Here is a 13,753-nt window from a genome sequence, read left to right on the forward strand (position 1 = left end):
GTCCGACTCCATGGAATTCCATGAAGTTGAAAAAAACCTTGGTGGAATTCCCCAAGTGGAGTCCCGAATGTGCCCGTTCTCAGAAGTGCTAAGCAGGGTTGGCCCTGGTCAGCTAGGCCCGACCCTGCTTAGCTCTTCCGAGAGCGGGCACATTCAGGAGAGGGCCATAGGCAGTGAAAGCTGTTGTTTCAGGCCTTTTGTGCACCGGCTTGACCTGTGTGCAGTGCACACTGGGCAGGCTGGGCAGAAGAGGCCTGAAACTGCAGCTTTCTTTTTTTTCCTGCCCACGACCCTGGCATGAAGTTCCAAAAACTCCTTTGGATCCGCCAGCAGACCAGAGCTCCATGCACACCCCTAGTAGAGTGGAGTGGCATAGAGTGGACTGGAGAAGAGTGGAGTGATGTACAGTGGTTTCGTTTAGAATGGAGTGGCATATACTGGAGTGACGTCTAGTGGAGTGACGCAGATTGTGCTAGTGAGGAGTGGAGTGGCATAGAGTGGAGTGCCGTAATTGAAAAAGACATAGCATGCAAGTGTGTGAACGGATGTAGATGTAATATGCCAAGAACATAGACTGTGAGGTGTAAATGGTAATTTTGATGGCAAGTGTGAATAGTGTACGTAGTGTTAAAGTTATAAGTTTAAAATAATTAGTTACATATTGTGCCGTGAGGAACATGCGGAAATCAGTATGTGACTGACTAATGGCTGTGCTTACCAAAGGTAAAAGGCAGTCAGGTCGTTTTTAGCACAGCTTGGCTGCGTTCTGCATTTTACTTTATTCTGGGTTAAGGTGTTAGATATGGGTAAGTAGTAGCCTTTATTGTTGTGCACTACCCATTACCTCTTATTAAATTTATGTATTTTTTTCCAGCATTTTAGGGAGAATTGTGTATATTTTCTCTCTGCCTCAAGATGTATCACTTTGCACTCTGTGGACGATGAATCACAGTTTCCTCTTGACTCTTGTAGAAAGTGCAATATGACAGATATTATTAATTCCTAGTCTTGGCAGTTTGCATGTTCCATCACAAGGTACCCTTAGTAAATGCAACCCCCAGTCTAGAGGGGTGTCTCAATAGTCACAGGGAAGTTCAAAGTATGTTTCCACCCACAACAGACTTTCTGAATTCTTCCTTCTATTCCCATGGATGGCACATGGGTAAAATGATGGGCAGACAGGAGGGCAGAGAGAGGTGGAGAAGGCAGACATGGGCAGAAAGAGAAGCAGAATGGGCAGGCACGTGGGTAAAATGATGGGCAGACAGGAGGGCAGAGAGAGGTGGAGAAGGCAGACATGGGCAGAAACAGAAGCAGAATGGGCAGGCACGTGGGTAAAATGATGGGCAAACAGGAGGGCAGAGAGAGGTGGAGAAGGCAGCCATGGGCAGAAAGAGAAGCAGAATGATGAGGAGACCGAGGCAGGGACAAGTTCAACAGATAAAACGAGCCCCCTCATGTATTCTTCTAACTGCTTGAATGCATATATCAAGCTGTCACTCTGCTCGCTGAGTCCGTCTGTCTCTTTGTTCATCCATCCGTCCGTCCTTTCATCCATCCATCCGTCCGTCCTTTTATCGAGCCTCCATCCATCCATACAACCTATTCATCTCCCTTTGTCCTTCCTTCCTTTGTCCATCCGTCCATCCACACACCCTCCTCACCTACCCACTCAACCCTATCCACCTTTCCGTCCATTCATCCATTCATCAACCCCCACACAACTCTGTTTGCTCAATTTATATCTATCTGCAGAACTGTAAACTTAAATTGCAGTTTGTTTCAATAAATGCAATATATTCCTCTGATGGACGACAGCCCGAGCTCTTCTCGCTTCATAGGCGATTTTCTCCGCTCCTCGCCATGTAGTGCCTCGAGGACTCTGGGTGTTGGTCAAGGAGCCAAACACTGGGATGGGCGCCTGTATCCAATCACAGACTCAACCTCCTTGCAGAAAGAATAAGCAGCGTCTGTGTGACAAAATCTAATCTCTTTTCACGGTGTAGGGTCTGTAGCAAAAAACATTTTCCACACTAAAACGCTGCATATTATCTTGGGGTTCACTACCTTAGAAGAGGCCCCGGGCATCCCTTCCTGCACAGACACACCTTGCAGAAGCTCGCGTCATCCTTCACCTGAGAGCTGATTGGAGGATGTTCATCATCTCTAAGGTATATAAGGGTTCGGAATGGGGTCAACAGACATCGACCTGAAGGAAGAAACATTGTCCGCTGGTGACCTGAGCACTGCCCAGAACCCGAGGATGGACAGGAGAGCGTGGGCCCTGGTCGCAGTGTGTCTGCTGAACACCTGCTGGAGCTTACCTGTGCAGGTGAGACCCCTTTCAGCAGGGTGAAAAAGAGCTGTGCGCATGGCCAGGTATATTCACCCTGGTGTAAGTGCAGGGTCCCTGGAGTGCACCTGTATGTTGGAAAATGGGTTATTGGTAGGGCAGGTAGGTACCTACACCTAGCAACAAGCCACTAACCTCCACCTAGGTACAGTTAGGTCTCAGTAAATTAATCCCAGCTCAACCCTTGGTAGCTTGGCAACAAGCGTCAAGGCTTAACTTAGGAGACAAAGTGTAAAGCATTCAAATATCACAAAACAGTAATTAAATAAAACACAGGAAACAGTTTAAAAATCCAAAACCAATTTATAAAAATAGTTTATATTTTTATCTTTAAAATGACACAAAAACGATTAAAATCGGTTCAGGGGAACCGGAGATATGAATTTTTAAAGAATTATTACTTTTCTAGCGCTTAGAAACAAAAAGCGCCAATCGGGTCATCTGGTTGCACCTCGACCGGGGCAAAGTAAAACTTTCAGGCCGACCGCGATGGAGCCCTGCTCGGCTACAAGTCGCGGGAGGCCTCGGTTAAAAAGTTACCTTCTGACTTAGTCTTTATTTTGAAGTTTTTCTTCACCGGGACGAACCTGCCAGTTGAATCCGACCTCCTGGAGCCCTTGTCCGGATACGCGATGTGGGTTTCCTCGGTGGAGACTTTTACCTTCGGACTTAGTCGTTTTTTCGAGATGAAAATCCTTCGACCGGGGTAAACCTGGATCTTGATCCGACGTCCATGGAGCCCTTCTCGGATACGATGGCTGGGAGGTCCCGGTCAACTTTTTACCTTCGGACTTAGGCCCTCATTCTAACCCCGGCGGTCTTAGACCGCCGGGGCCAGGGTCGGCGGGAGCACCGCCGACAGACCGGCGGTGCCCCGCAGGGCATTCTGACCGCGGCGGTTTGGCCGCGGCCAGAAAGGGTAAACCGGCGGTCTCCCGCCGGTTTACCGCTGCCCTTGGAATCCCAGCTGCGCCGCCATGGGGGATTCTGACACCCCCTACCGCCATCCTGTTCCTGGCGGTTCGCCCGGCAGGAACAGGATGGCGGTAGGGGGTGCCGCGGGGCCCCTGGGGGCCCCTGCCGTGCCCATGCCAATGGCATGGGCACGGCAGGGGCCCCCGTAAGAGGGCCCCACAAAGTATTTCAGTGTCTGCCTAGCAGACACTGAAATACGCGACGGGTGCAACTGCACCCGTCGCACCTTCCCACTCCGCCGGCTCAATTCTGAGCCGGCATCTTAGTGGGAAGGTCGTTTTCCCCTGGGCTGGCGGGCGGCCTTTTGGCGGCCGCCCGCCAGCCCAGGGGAAAACTTGAAATACCCGCCGCGGTCTTTTGACCGCGGCGCGGTATTTTGGAGGGCGGAATTCTGGCGGGCGGCCTCCGCCGCCCGCCAGAATCAGAATCACCCCCTTAGTCTCTTTTTTGGATGTTTTTCTTTACCGGGACGAACCACGAAGTCAGGCCGGGTCGCAGTTGAGGCAAGCCGGCTAGAATTTCCGTGGCGGGTCGGTCCCTCTCTGGAGCTTTTTTCCAAAAATTCTCAAATCTTTTCCAAACTTCTGGGGCTTCACCCAGATGTTCTTTTAAGGTTCTTTTGGGGTCCACAGCTCACCCCAAGGGTCCAGAAGTTCTGTGATGGTCCTTGGGGGGTGCGGACTTCAACTCCCAGAATGCACCTGGCGCAAACTCCTTTTTGGCCACTGGACAGTGGTCAGCTGGTCGCTTTCTTCAGGAGTTGGTGCAGGGGACTCTGGTTAGCAATTTTTCACCTGTAGCAAACAGGGAGTCCCTCCTTGAACCAGTTGAAGCCAGGCAAAGTCCTTCTTGTGGTGAAGCCCAAGTGTGCAGCTGGTGCAGTCCTTCTGAGTGCAGGTTCCAGGTGCAGGCCAGGGGTCCAGCAGGGCAGTCCTTCTTCTCCTTAAGTTCTTTCTTCTTGAAATTTGGTGGGGATCTGAGGCGTGGGTGCAGGTCTGCCAGTTTTATCCTTGCTCCTGGGTAAAAAGCAGGGGGGGCCCTGGTTCTCCAATCAAGGACAGGGTCGTCCCCCTGTGATGACCACTTCCTGGGAAGTGTGGCAAAAATCCATCCCAGAAGGCAACAGTCTCTAAAAATCCAACATGGATGAATCTGATTTTTGGAGGTTACATCTGGCTGAGCCCACCCACTGGTGTGGCTAAAAATCATAAACACACCCCTCTCCTGCCCTCTCCTAATCTAATCAAGGGGGCACCTAATTGTCTGGGGTTGCAGGATGTGGGGGTGTTGCTGGGTGCTTCAAATGTCCTTCTCTGCCTTTGAAGACCAGTTTGGCAGCCCTCCCCCTTCCTGCCTCACCATCTGCTGAGGGGAGATTCTCTCCCCCAAGCACATTCCTTTGTGTGAAGTCAGGCCACTTCACACCTCATCAAGGCAGCCTGGCAGAAGCTGCTGCAGGCTGGCCAATCAGAGCACAACAGCAAAAACAATGCAGAGCTGAAATTGGCAACTTTTTAGGTAAAGTCTAAACTTTTTACCTGGACAAGTTGTATTAAATCCAACAACTGGAAGTTGTGGGATTTATTACAACAATCAATTTGATACCAAATTCTTGGTATGTAACATTTAAGGAGACTTTAAAATTTAAAATAAAGTCTGCCCATTCTAGCCTATGAAGGCCATTTACTTCAATGAGGGAAAAACGAATTTGGCTGTTTTTACCTCACCAGGGCTTATAAATCTATTTTTATAAAGTCCCTGCTTATAGTTACATGGCACCCAGCCCTAGGGGCACATAGGGCACACCTTAGGGGTGACTTATATGTAAAAATAAGGTAGTTTAAGACTTTGGAAGTACCTTTAATTCCAAAGTCGAATTTGCATATAACTTTAATTTAAAAGCAGCCAGCAAAGCAGGCCTGCCTTTAAAATGACACTGGGCACCTCAGCAGTGCACCTAGGTGTGCACCACCTATGCTGTGGTCCCTAAACCTACATGCCCTACCATATACTAGGGACTTATAGGTAGGTTAACTTAGCCAATTATAATTAGCCTAATTTGCATATTGATTTTACACAGAGCACAGGCCCTGGGACTGGTTAGCAGTACCCAGGGCACCATCAAAGTCAGGAAAACACCAGCCAAAAGAGGAAAATGGGGGCAAAAAGTTATGGGGCCTCTGCAATCAGCCCTGTTTTCTCACACTGTATATGGGAGAGGGAGAGAACAGAGCTAAATTGATCTGTTTGTAAGTACATTTCCCAGGTGTATATCTCTGTGAGTGTATCTGTATACCAAAGAGGGAAAGACAGAGTTATATTGATCTGTTTGTAAGTACCTGTCCCAGGTGTGTATCTCTGCGAGTGCACCCGCATAGGGGAGAGGGGAAGTCACAGAGCTATATTGATCTGAGTGTAAGTACATGTCCCAGGTGTGTATCTCTGTGAGTGCACCTGTATAGGGGAGAGGGGAAGTAACACTGTGAGTGCACATGTACAGGGCAAAAGATGGGGTTATAAAATTATAGAGACTTGCAGCATATAAACACCTTGGAGTGTCTAGGGAGAGTGCCCCTGAAGAGGTGAACACTGCAGTGCAGAGGTTTCTAGACGTACACAAGTGCAGCATCTCAGGAGAGTGTCACTGAGAGTGCACCTGTACAGGTGAGAGATAGGGCTCAAGAAAAGATTTAGACCTGTGTGCAGGTAGAAAATCATAGCTCTTTCTCATTGTAGTTGCACCTGTAGAGGTACACACTGCAGTGCAGTGTTCTATAGACAGGTACACAGGTAAAGCATCTCAGGAGAGTGTCACTGTGAGTGCACCTGTACAGGTAAGAGAACGGACTCACAAAAAGAGTTGGACCTGTGTGCAGGTACAGAATCACAGCTGTGTCTCATTGTAAGTGGACTTGTAGAGGCAAAAACTGCACTAACAGTGATGTGCACAGGTGAAACCTTTGTTGTGCTTCATCCTGAGTGCACCTGTACATGTGAGAGGAACAGTAACAGTGACCTATAAATGTGAACAGGTAAAGCCCCTCAGCCGCGCCTCACTCAGAGTGCACCTGTACATGTGGGAGGAGCAGTAACAGTGATCTATAGATGTGCACAGGTGAGGCCAGAATCGTGTCTCACTCAGAGTGCACCTGTACATGTGAGAGGGGCAGTAACAGTGATTTATAGAGGTCCACATGTGAGGCCTCTGTCGTGCCTCACTCAGAGTGCACCTGTACATGTGAGAGGAGCAGTAGCAGTGATTTTTAGATGTGCACAGGTAAGCCCTCAGCCGTACCTCACTCAGAGGGCACCTCTACATGTGACAGGAGCAGTAACAGTGATCTATAGATGTGCACAGGTAAAGCCCCTGCTGTGCCTCACCCTGAGTGCACCTCTACATGTGGGAGGAACAGTAACAGTGATTTATATATGCGCACAGGTAAGGCCTCTGTCGTGCCTCACTCAGAGTGCACCTGTACATGTGGGAGGAGCAGTAACAGTGATCTATAGATGTGCACAGGTAAAGCCCCTGCTGTGTCTCACCCTGAGTGCACCTCTACATGTGGGAGGAGCAGTAACAGTGACGTATAGATGTGCACAGGTAAAGGCTCTGTCATGCCTTGCCCCACCTGTACCTTTACATGTGGACGAAGCAGTGACAGTGATTTATAGATGTGCACAGGTAAACCTTCAGTCGTGCCTCACCCTGTGTTTACCTGTACATATGGACGGAGCAGTAACAGTGATTTATAGATATGTACAGGTAAAGCCCCTGCCGTGCTTCACCCTGAGTGCACCTGTACATGTGAGAGGAGCAGTAGCATTGCTTCATAGATGTCCACAAGTAAAGCCTCTGTCGTGCCTCACCCCTAGTGCACCTGTACATTTAAGAGCAGCAGTAACAGTGATTTATAGATGTGCACAGGTAAAGTCCTCTTTTGCCTCACCCCTAGTACCCCTGTACATGAGGGAGGAGCAGTAACAGTGATTTATAGATGTGCACAAGTAAAGTCCCTCCCATGCCGCACCCCTAGTGCACCTGTGCACTTGGGAGGAGCAGTAACATTTATTTATCGATGTGAACAGGTAAAACCTGTCATCGGCACCCTGGGTGCACCTGTACATGTGGACAGAGAGTGACAGTGCTTTATAGATGTGCACAGCTAAAGGTACTGTCGTGCCTCCCCCCACGTGCACCTCTTCATCTGGACAGAGCAGTAACAGTGATTTATAGATGTGCACATCTATAAATCAATCTGAGTGCACCTGTAGATGTGGGAGAAGCAGTAACAGTGCTATAGAGATCTGCAGCATGTAAAGACTCTTGTGGAATTCAGTCTGGGTGCAGCTGCACAGGTGAGAGACTCATTCACAATGGTATGTAGGTCTGTGTGCAGGTAAAGCATCTCAATAGAGCCACACTGTGCACTTGTACTGGTGAGGGGCAGTAACTGTTTATGGAGATCTTCAACACATAAGTACTCTCATTTGTGTTTAACTATGTGTGCCCTTGGTCAGGTGTGAGGTCTGATACCTGTATTATTTAGACCCGCAGCACATCTAGCTCCCCAAGTGTGTCCCTGATTGAATTCTGTTCAGGAGAGCAACACACTTGTACTCACCTTGTGTGTCCTGAAAGGGACGAAATGAAACTATACAGGGTTAAAATGATCTCTTTTACACATGTCCTTGTATATTTTATGTGGCACAAGTGCAGTTACATGTCCTGCACTGTGTGTATAAATGTCAACACCTTTCTCCTACTGTGCAGATGGTGCTGGTGTACTTACTCTCTATGTACAATGTGGAGATTGTTCTGGTGCATTTATGCCTTCCATGACCTGTGTAAACTGTGCACACATGGGTACATTCTTGGTATAGTGCGTAGATAGTAGAGGTACATTAACAATGTATGTGCTTTGTGTAGTTGGCAGACAGACCTGATGCCACCATCTGATCATTCAAATAAGTTGTTTGATGTTTGCAAGATTTGTTTCTAATACATCAAAGAAATAATTGGAACACATTCTAGTAATGAAACATTAAAACCTTTCCTTCTGCAGGTTTTCTTTGACAAGCCAAAGGCACATCATGGTAAGTAACATGATATTCTCTCATTAGTGTGTGTGAAATGTGTATGTGGCCAACAGGTTCAGTACTGATGTGGAATGGAAATGTGCCTTAACTTCCAGATGCAGAACACCCACCTGAAGGCAAGAGCTTGGATGTCTTTGAGATCATCAGCAGAGAGAACGAGGGTAAGAACAAAACAGGACATTCTGGGAGCCAGGGTGGGAGATACCTGCACATGGTGCCAGCTCTAAATGAACCTTGGAAAACACATACATGCTTTGTGACTCACAACACATGTACACACACGTAGAGTGCTGCAAACACACTCAGATAGAGGAACAGTAATAAAGCGTCTAAATTTGCATGCAATGCATATAAAAACTTAATCAACTCTCTAGGGCTGATGTACTTTATTAGGCTGTTATATTTCCCCCTTCAAATTTCCTAATCAGGCCACAGCCTCCCCAATCTAAACTCCTTTAATCTCCTTGGAGCGATTGCTGGTCCACCACGACTGCCTCCCTGATGGTCACCATATACTTTCTAAGTGTCCTTCAGGTCTGTTAATGTCTGTGCCCCTACACCTACATGACTCAATCACACATGCAAGCTCATATTACTGACTCTTCACACTCTCACCACCGACAACCGCCCACTGCAACTTCCATTTTTGATTCTTCTTACTCCTGGATCCCTGCATCTGGAAAACCTCCCAACTTTAAATCAGCTGGACCCCAGATCCCACTTTGTGCAGAAGGCAATATCTGTCTCAAGCTCGACGGATACCCTGATACTACTGTCTTCCTTTGAACTCTGTTGGGTTTCTGTAATATGCAGGACCCAGGAACGAGGTAGGTTTTATAGATTTTATTCCGTGCAGCCAAAAGCATCTTGTTTCTACAGCTTCCAACGTAAAAGTCGCCAGCCCGTTCCACCCTCACATTCCATTCCCAATCCCCACGTATTTACATTCCATTTATACATTCCGTAAAGCGACCGCCAAGGAACATAACAACAGAATACAACACATTTACCCCCTTGACAAAATAACAAATGGAGTAACCACATAAAGAGAAATGAATAAATATAAAGATATATACCAAGAACAAAGAAGAATGGCATCAATAACTACACATAATCAACTAACCGTGAAGATCTCTGTCTAATACGCCCATCAAACTTCACTCTTGATGCAATAGAATCACCTTCAACACCTTCATCCATACCACTCCTTCCGTTGCTATCATTGCTCTCCCAATCTCTATTGTACACAGAACTATCAGTCTCAACAAAACATTCTTCTTCATCAATCACACCGCTAGCACCACCATCAATCGCATCCGCATCAACGGGTTCTACAAACCTCACACTCAGAATGGACCCCGAACCCGTAAGATCCAAGTTACCACCTTTTCCAGGAGGACACCTTGCTAGTCTGTTAACATTCCAAACGCTGCCATCCTGTGTAACCGCCTTCTTATTGAACACCTTTACAACCTTCATGGCTCTTCCAAACTTAGGCATGTCTTGTCTTATAAAACCTGGCTTTCTTACCCTGACCCAATCACCTACAATTCATGTAGGCTCTCTCACCTTCCACTTCCTATCATATGATTCCTTGCTCTTTTCCTGTTTTGACATCACGTAATCTTTAACTGTCTCAATATCAAGCACACCATTACCTTTACCACATATCTTTTTGAACCACCAGGGACAAAGCTTAGACACAGGATCTCTACCTCTTAACAATCTAAATGGACTGACCCCTGTGGTGCTATGTGGGGTAATACAGTAATACCACAACTTCTCCCTTACCTTCTCCTTCCAAGCTCCTCCAAAACTCCGTGCCCAACTAATACATTCTTTAAGTACGCGATTAAACCTCTCCACCTGACCATTCTCTTGTGGTTCATACAAAGAGGTGGTCACATGTTTGATGTTGCAGTACTTAAGGAAACTTTGCATCTCTTTCGAAACCAGTTGAACCCCATTATCAGTTACAAGAATCTCAGGATACCCTTCCTTTGCAAATACTTCCTTAAGGAATACAATGACCACACTCGAGGTCACTTGCGGAACTAACTTTACTTCTGGCCACTTGGAGTGGTAATCAACAAGCACAAGGCAAACCTTGCTTCATGAGATAGAAACGAGAATGGACCAGAAATATCCAATCCTAATTTTTGCCATGGGGAATCTGGCCATGGTACAGGACGCAAAGGTGCAGGCACGGTCTTCAGCATTTTGTTCAGCGTTAATACATACACTATACTCCCTAACCGTCCTCTCTGCCATTTTATCCATACCAGGCCACCAAAAAGAGGTACGTATCAATTTTTTCATGGACGACATTCCTGGGTGACCAAGATGGGCCAAACTTAAATTCACCGATTGCATGCCCATAGGTGGAATACATTTCCCCTTCTTAAATAAAAGATCATTCTCAATTTCCAACTCCTCTCTTATCTTAAAGAAAGGAGCCACCTCTTCTAATATATTTTCCTTCCTTGGCCAACCCAATTTCACGTAGCCTTTGACTTGTTGCGACACAGAGTCCTCTTGATCTTTTTCAAACCATTCCTTCTCCTCCACAGATTTAAACTCTTTAGCAATGAATTCAGACACTACCGAAACAATGTCCAAATCTCCTGTTTCACCTCTATCTGGCTTAACAGGGGCAGCTTGAGGTAGATGCGACAAACAATCTGCCACTGAATTGCTTTTACCAGGCACATACTCAATGTCAAAAGAATATTCCTGCAGTCTCGATACCAATCTTGCAATCTGATCAGTTGCATTCCAGCCACCACCAGGGGATAAAATGCCCACAAGCGGCTTGTGATCAGTACGAAGTACAAACCGTGAGCCCCATATGTAGTTGCGAAAATGCTCAATTGCCCAAACACATGCAACCAACTCCTTCTCGATAACTGCATACCGCCTCTCCGCATCATTCAAAGTGCGAGAAGCAAATGTAACATTCCATTCATCTTTTCCAAATTTTTGTGACAAAACACCTCCAATACCATACATACTGGCATCCACTGTCACGATACACAGATCTTTCATATTGAAAGGTCTGAGGGTAGGTGCACACACAATTTCCTTTTTTATATTCTCAAGTTCACATTCTTGCCTATCCGACCACTCAAACTCCACATTTTTACGGGTTAACTCTCTTAAAGGTTCCATTTTAGTCGCAAAATTCTCAATAAATTTGCTGTAGTATTCACATAACCCTGCAAAGGATAAAAGTTTTTCACGATTGTCAGGCATAGGTGCATCCACTATTGTTTTACCCAGAGAACTTTTTGGCACAACCCCGTCCCCTGAGATGATGTGCCCCAAATACTCGACAGACTCTGCAAAAAAATGTCTTTTTTTAAACTTCAGAGTTAGCCCATTCCTATTGAATACCTCGCACACTTTTTCCAGATGGTCTCTGTGTTCTTGTTTGTTTTTAGAATAAATTAAGACATCATCCTGGAAACACTTAACAAACTTATCCATTTCTTTAAACATTATAAACATTGCCCTCTGGAACACAGATGCCGCGGCTGCTAATCCAAACGGCATACGTTTAAATTGATATAGACCCTGAGGCGTGATGAATACAGTGAGATGACGAGAGTCTTCTGTGAGTTCAATCTGGTTATAGGCTGACCTCAGATCCAACGTAGAGAATATCTTTGCTCCTTCATGCATGCTATCAGCTTCATTAAATTTTGGTAGGAGATGGCAATTATCTATGATATTAGCATTCAAAGCCCTCAGGTCAACACATAGCCTCAACGATTTATCTGGTTTACGAGCCAAAACAATGGGAGAAACCCATTCAGATGACTCCACTTCCTCAATGACACCCTCCTTCACCAATTCATCCAAACTATTTCTCAACTCCTCGCGTATACCAATGGGAACATTTCTTAATTTCTGCACAACCGGTTTGGCATTCTCTTTGAGCTTAATTCTATGTCTGTAATTTTTTAATTTGCCTAGGAAATTTGGATGTAATCCAATTAGATGCCCCGCCCCCACCAACATCACTGGTTCAATTGCCCTGGGGTTCAGAATTATACCCAACTCAGCTTGATCCCTCCATCCCAGGATATTAACGCCTTTCTCTGCAACAAAGAACTTGATCACAGCAGTATGCCCTTTAAAACAAACAGAAGTCTCCACATATCCAAGAATATTGATTGTTGTACCGTCAAACCCCTCAGCCACTATGTCAGAGGAGGCTAAGTTTGATACATTCCACAGTGACTTAAACTTTTGTACAAAATAATCATGTGTGATGATCGTCCAAGGAGAACCAGAATCCGCCATGAGTTCTGGTTCTTGACCTTCAACAACTATTGTACACCTCGGTTGTTTCACAACTTTTACAGTTTTGTCGATGACATTATTTTTAATAGAAAGCACTACCCCCTTTTCCCTCTCACATGACATTTTATCTGTTTTCTTACTCCTATCATCTCTCTTCTTTCCTGTAGTACCCTTCAATGTGAATCTATTATAGCCAGTATTATTTCCAACAGCCTGGACTACATCCCTGTTCGTTGAGTTACTTTTTTCAGCATTTTGTACTGTCCTCATCCATTTTTCCGATTGTTCCAGTGCTTTGGCCGTATTTATTACGTCCTGTAATTTTGGATCCCCCATCACCCATAATTGTTCCTGAATCCTTTTGCTCTTCACATGTACAATGATCTGATCCCTGATCATCTCATCAGTGATGGGTCCAAAATTACAGTGCATTGATAAACTGCGTAAACTTGTCAAAAATTCATCAAACGCTTCGCCTTCCTGTTGAGTTCCCATGCATAGGGTTTAGATTAAAAAGTGTTTCATGAAATAAATGAGTGTCAATAGAAACAGTGCAAGACCCTAGCAGGAAACAAAACAAATATCAAGTGTACCATTAAGTGGTGACTAGTGAGAGGTTCCGGCAGAATAGTTGTGGAGTTCATAGAGCAGTCAGCTGTACTTATATCACATAGAATCAACTTTAATAACTCTGGTAAAGGAGGTGAACTCTTAGACCACGAGAGGGGCACAGGAAGCAGGAGTTACATTGTCATGTCCATTCAAGAAAGTGACTGACATAGTGCCTGCCTTCCTTTAAAGTGTGGCGTCCCCAAGGGTAGAATGTTTATGCTACAGCATGATTGGCTGTTACTGTAGGCCATCAGCTTTTTTGATGAGCTATTGAACTACTGTCTATGCAAGAATAAAACATTTTAAACATTGATATATCTTTTGTATAACAAAACACTCCTCTCCCCATCCAACTTGTACGTTACTGTGTTGGAAGTGTTCTTCTATGAACTGGACCCTACTCCTCTCTAT

At 45.8% G+C, this 13,753-nt stretch overlaps 1 protein-coding gene across 1 annotated transcript in view; it reads left to right on the forward strand.

Annotated features, from left to right (window-relative positions):
* The first annotated feature begins 2,213 nt into the window (after positions 1-2,213).
* Positions 2,214-13,753, forward strand: part of LOC138283730 (embryonic protein UVS.2-like) — a 35,518-nt gene continuing 23,978 nt past the window's right edge. Inside the window, exons 1-3 of the mRNA XM_069221775.1 lie at positions 2,214-2,332; positions 8,392-8,422; positions 8,521-8,586. Coding sequence (XP_069077876.1) covers positions 2,264-2,332; positions 8,392-8,422; positions 8,521-8,586 — 166 coding nt within the window. The 5' untranslated portion in view covers positions 2,214-2,263. The remainder of the gene's footprint in view (positions 2,333-8,391; positions 8,423-8,520; positions 8,587-13,753) is intronic.

The sequence above is a fragment of the Pleurodeles waltl genome, chromosome 3_1, assembly GCF_031143425.1.
Source record: "Pleurodeles waltl isolate 20211129_DDA chromosome 3_1, aPleWal1.hap1.20221129, whole genome shotgun sequence".
Taxonomy (NCBI): Eukaryota; Metazoa; Chordata; class Amphibia; order Caudata; family Salamandridae; genus Pleurodeles; species Pleurodeles waltl.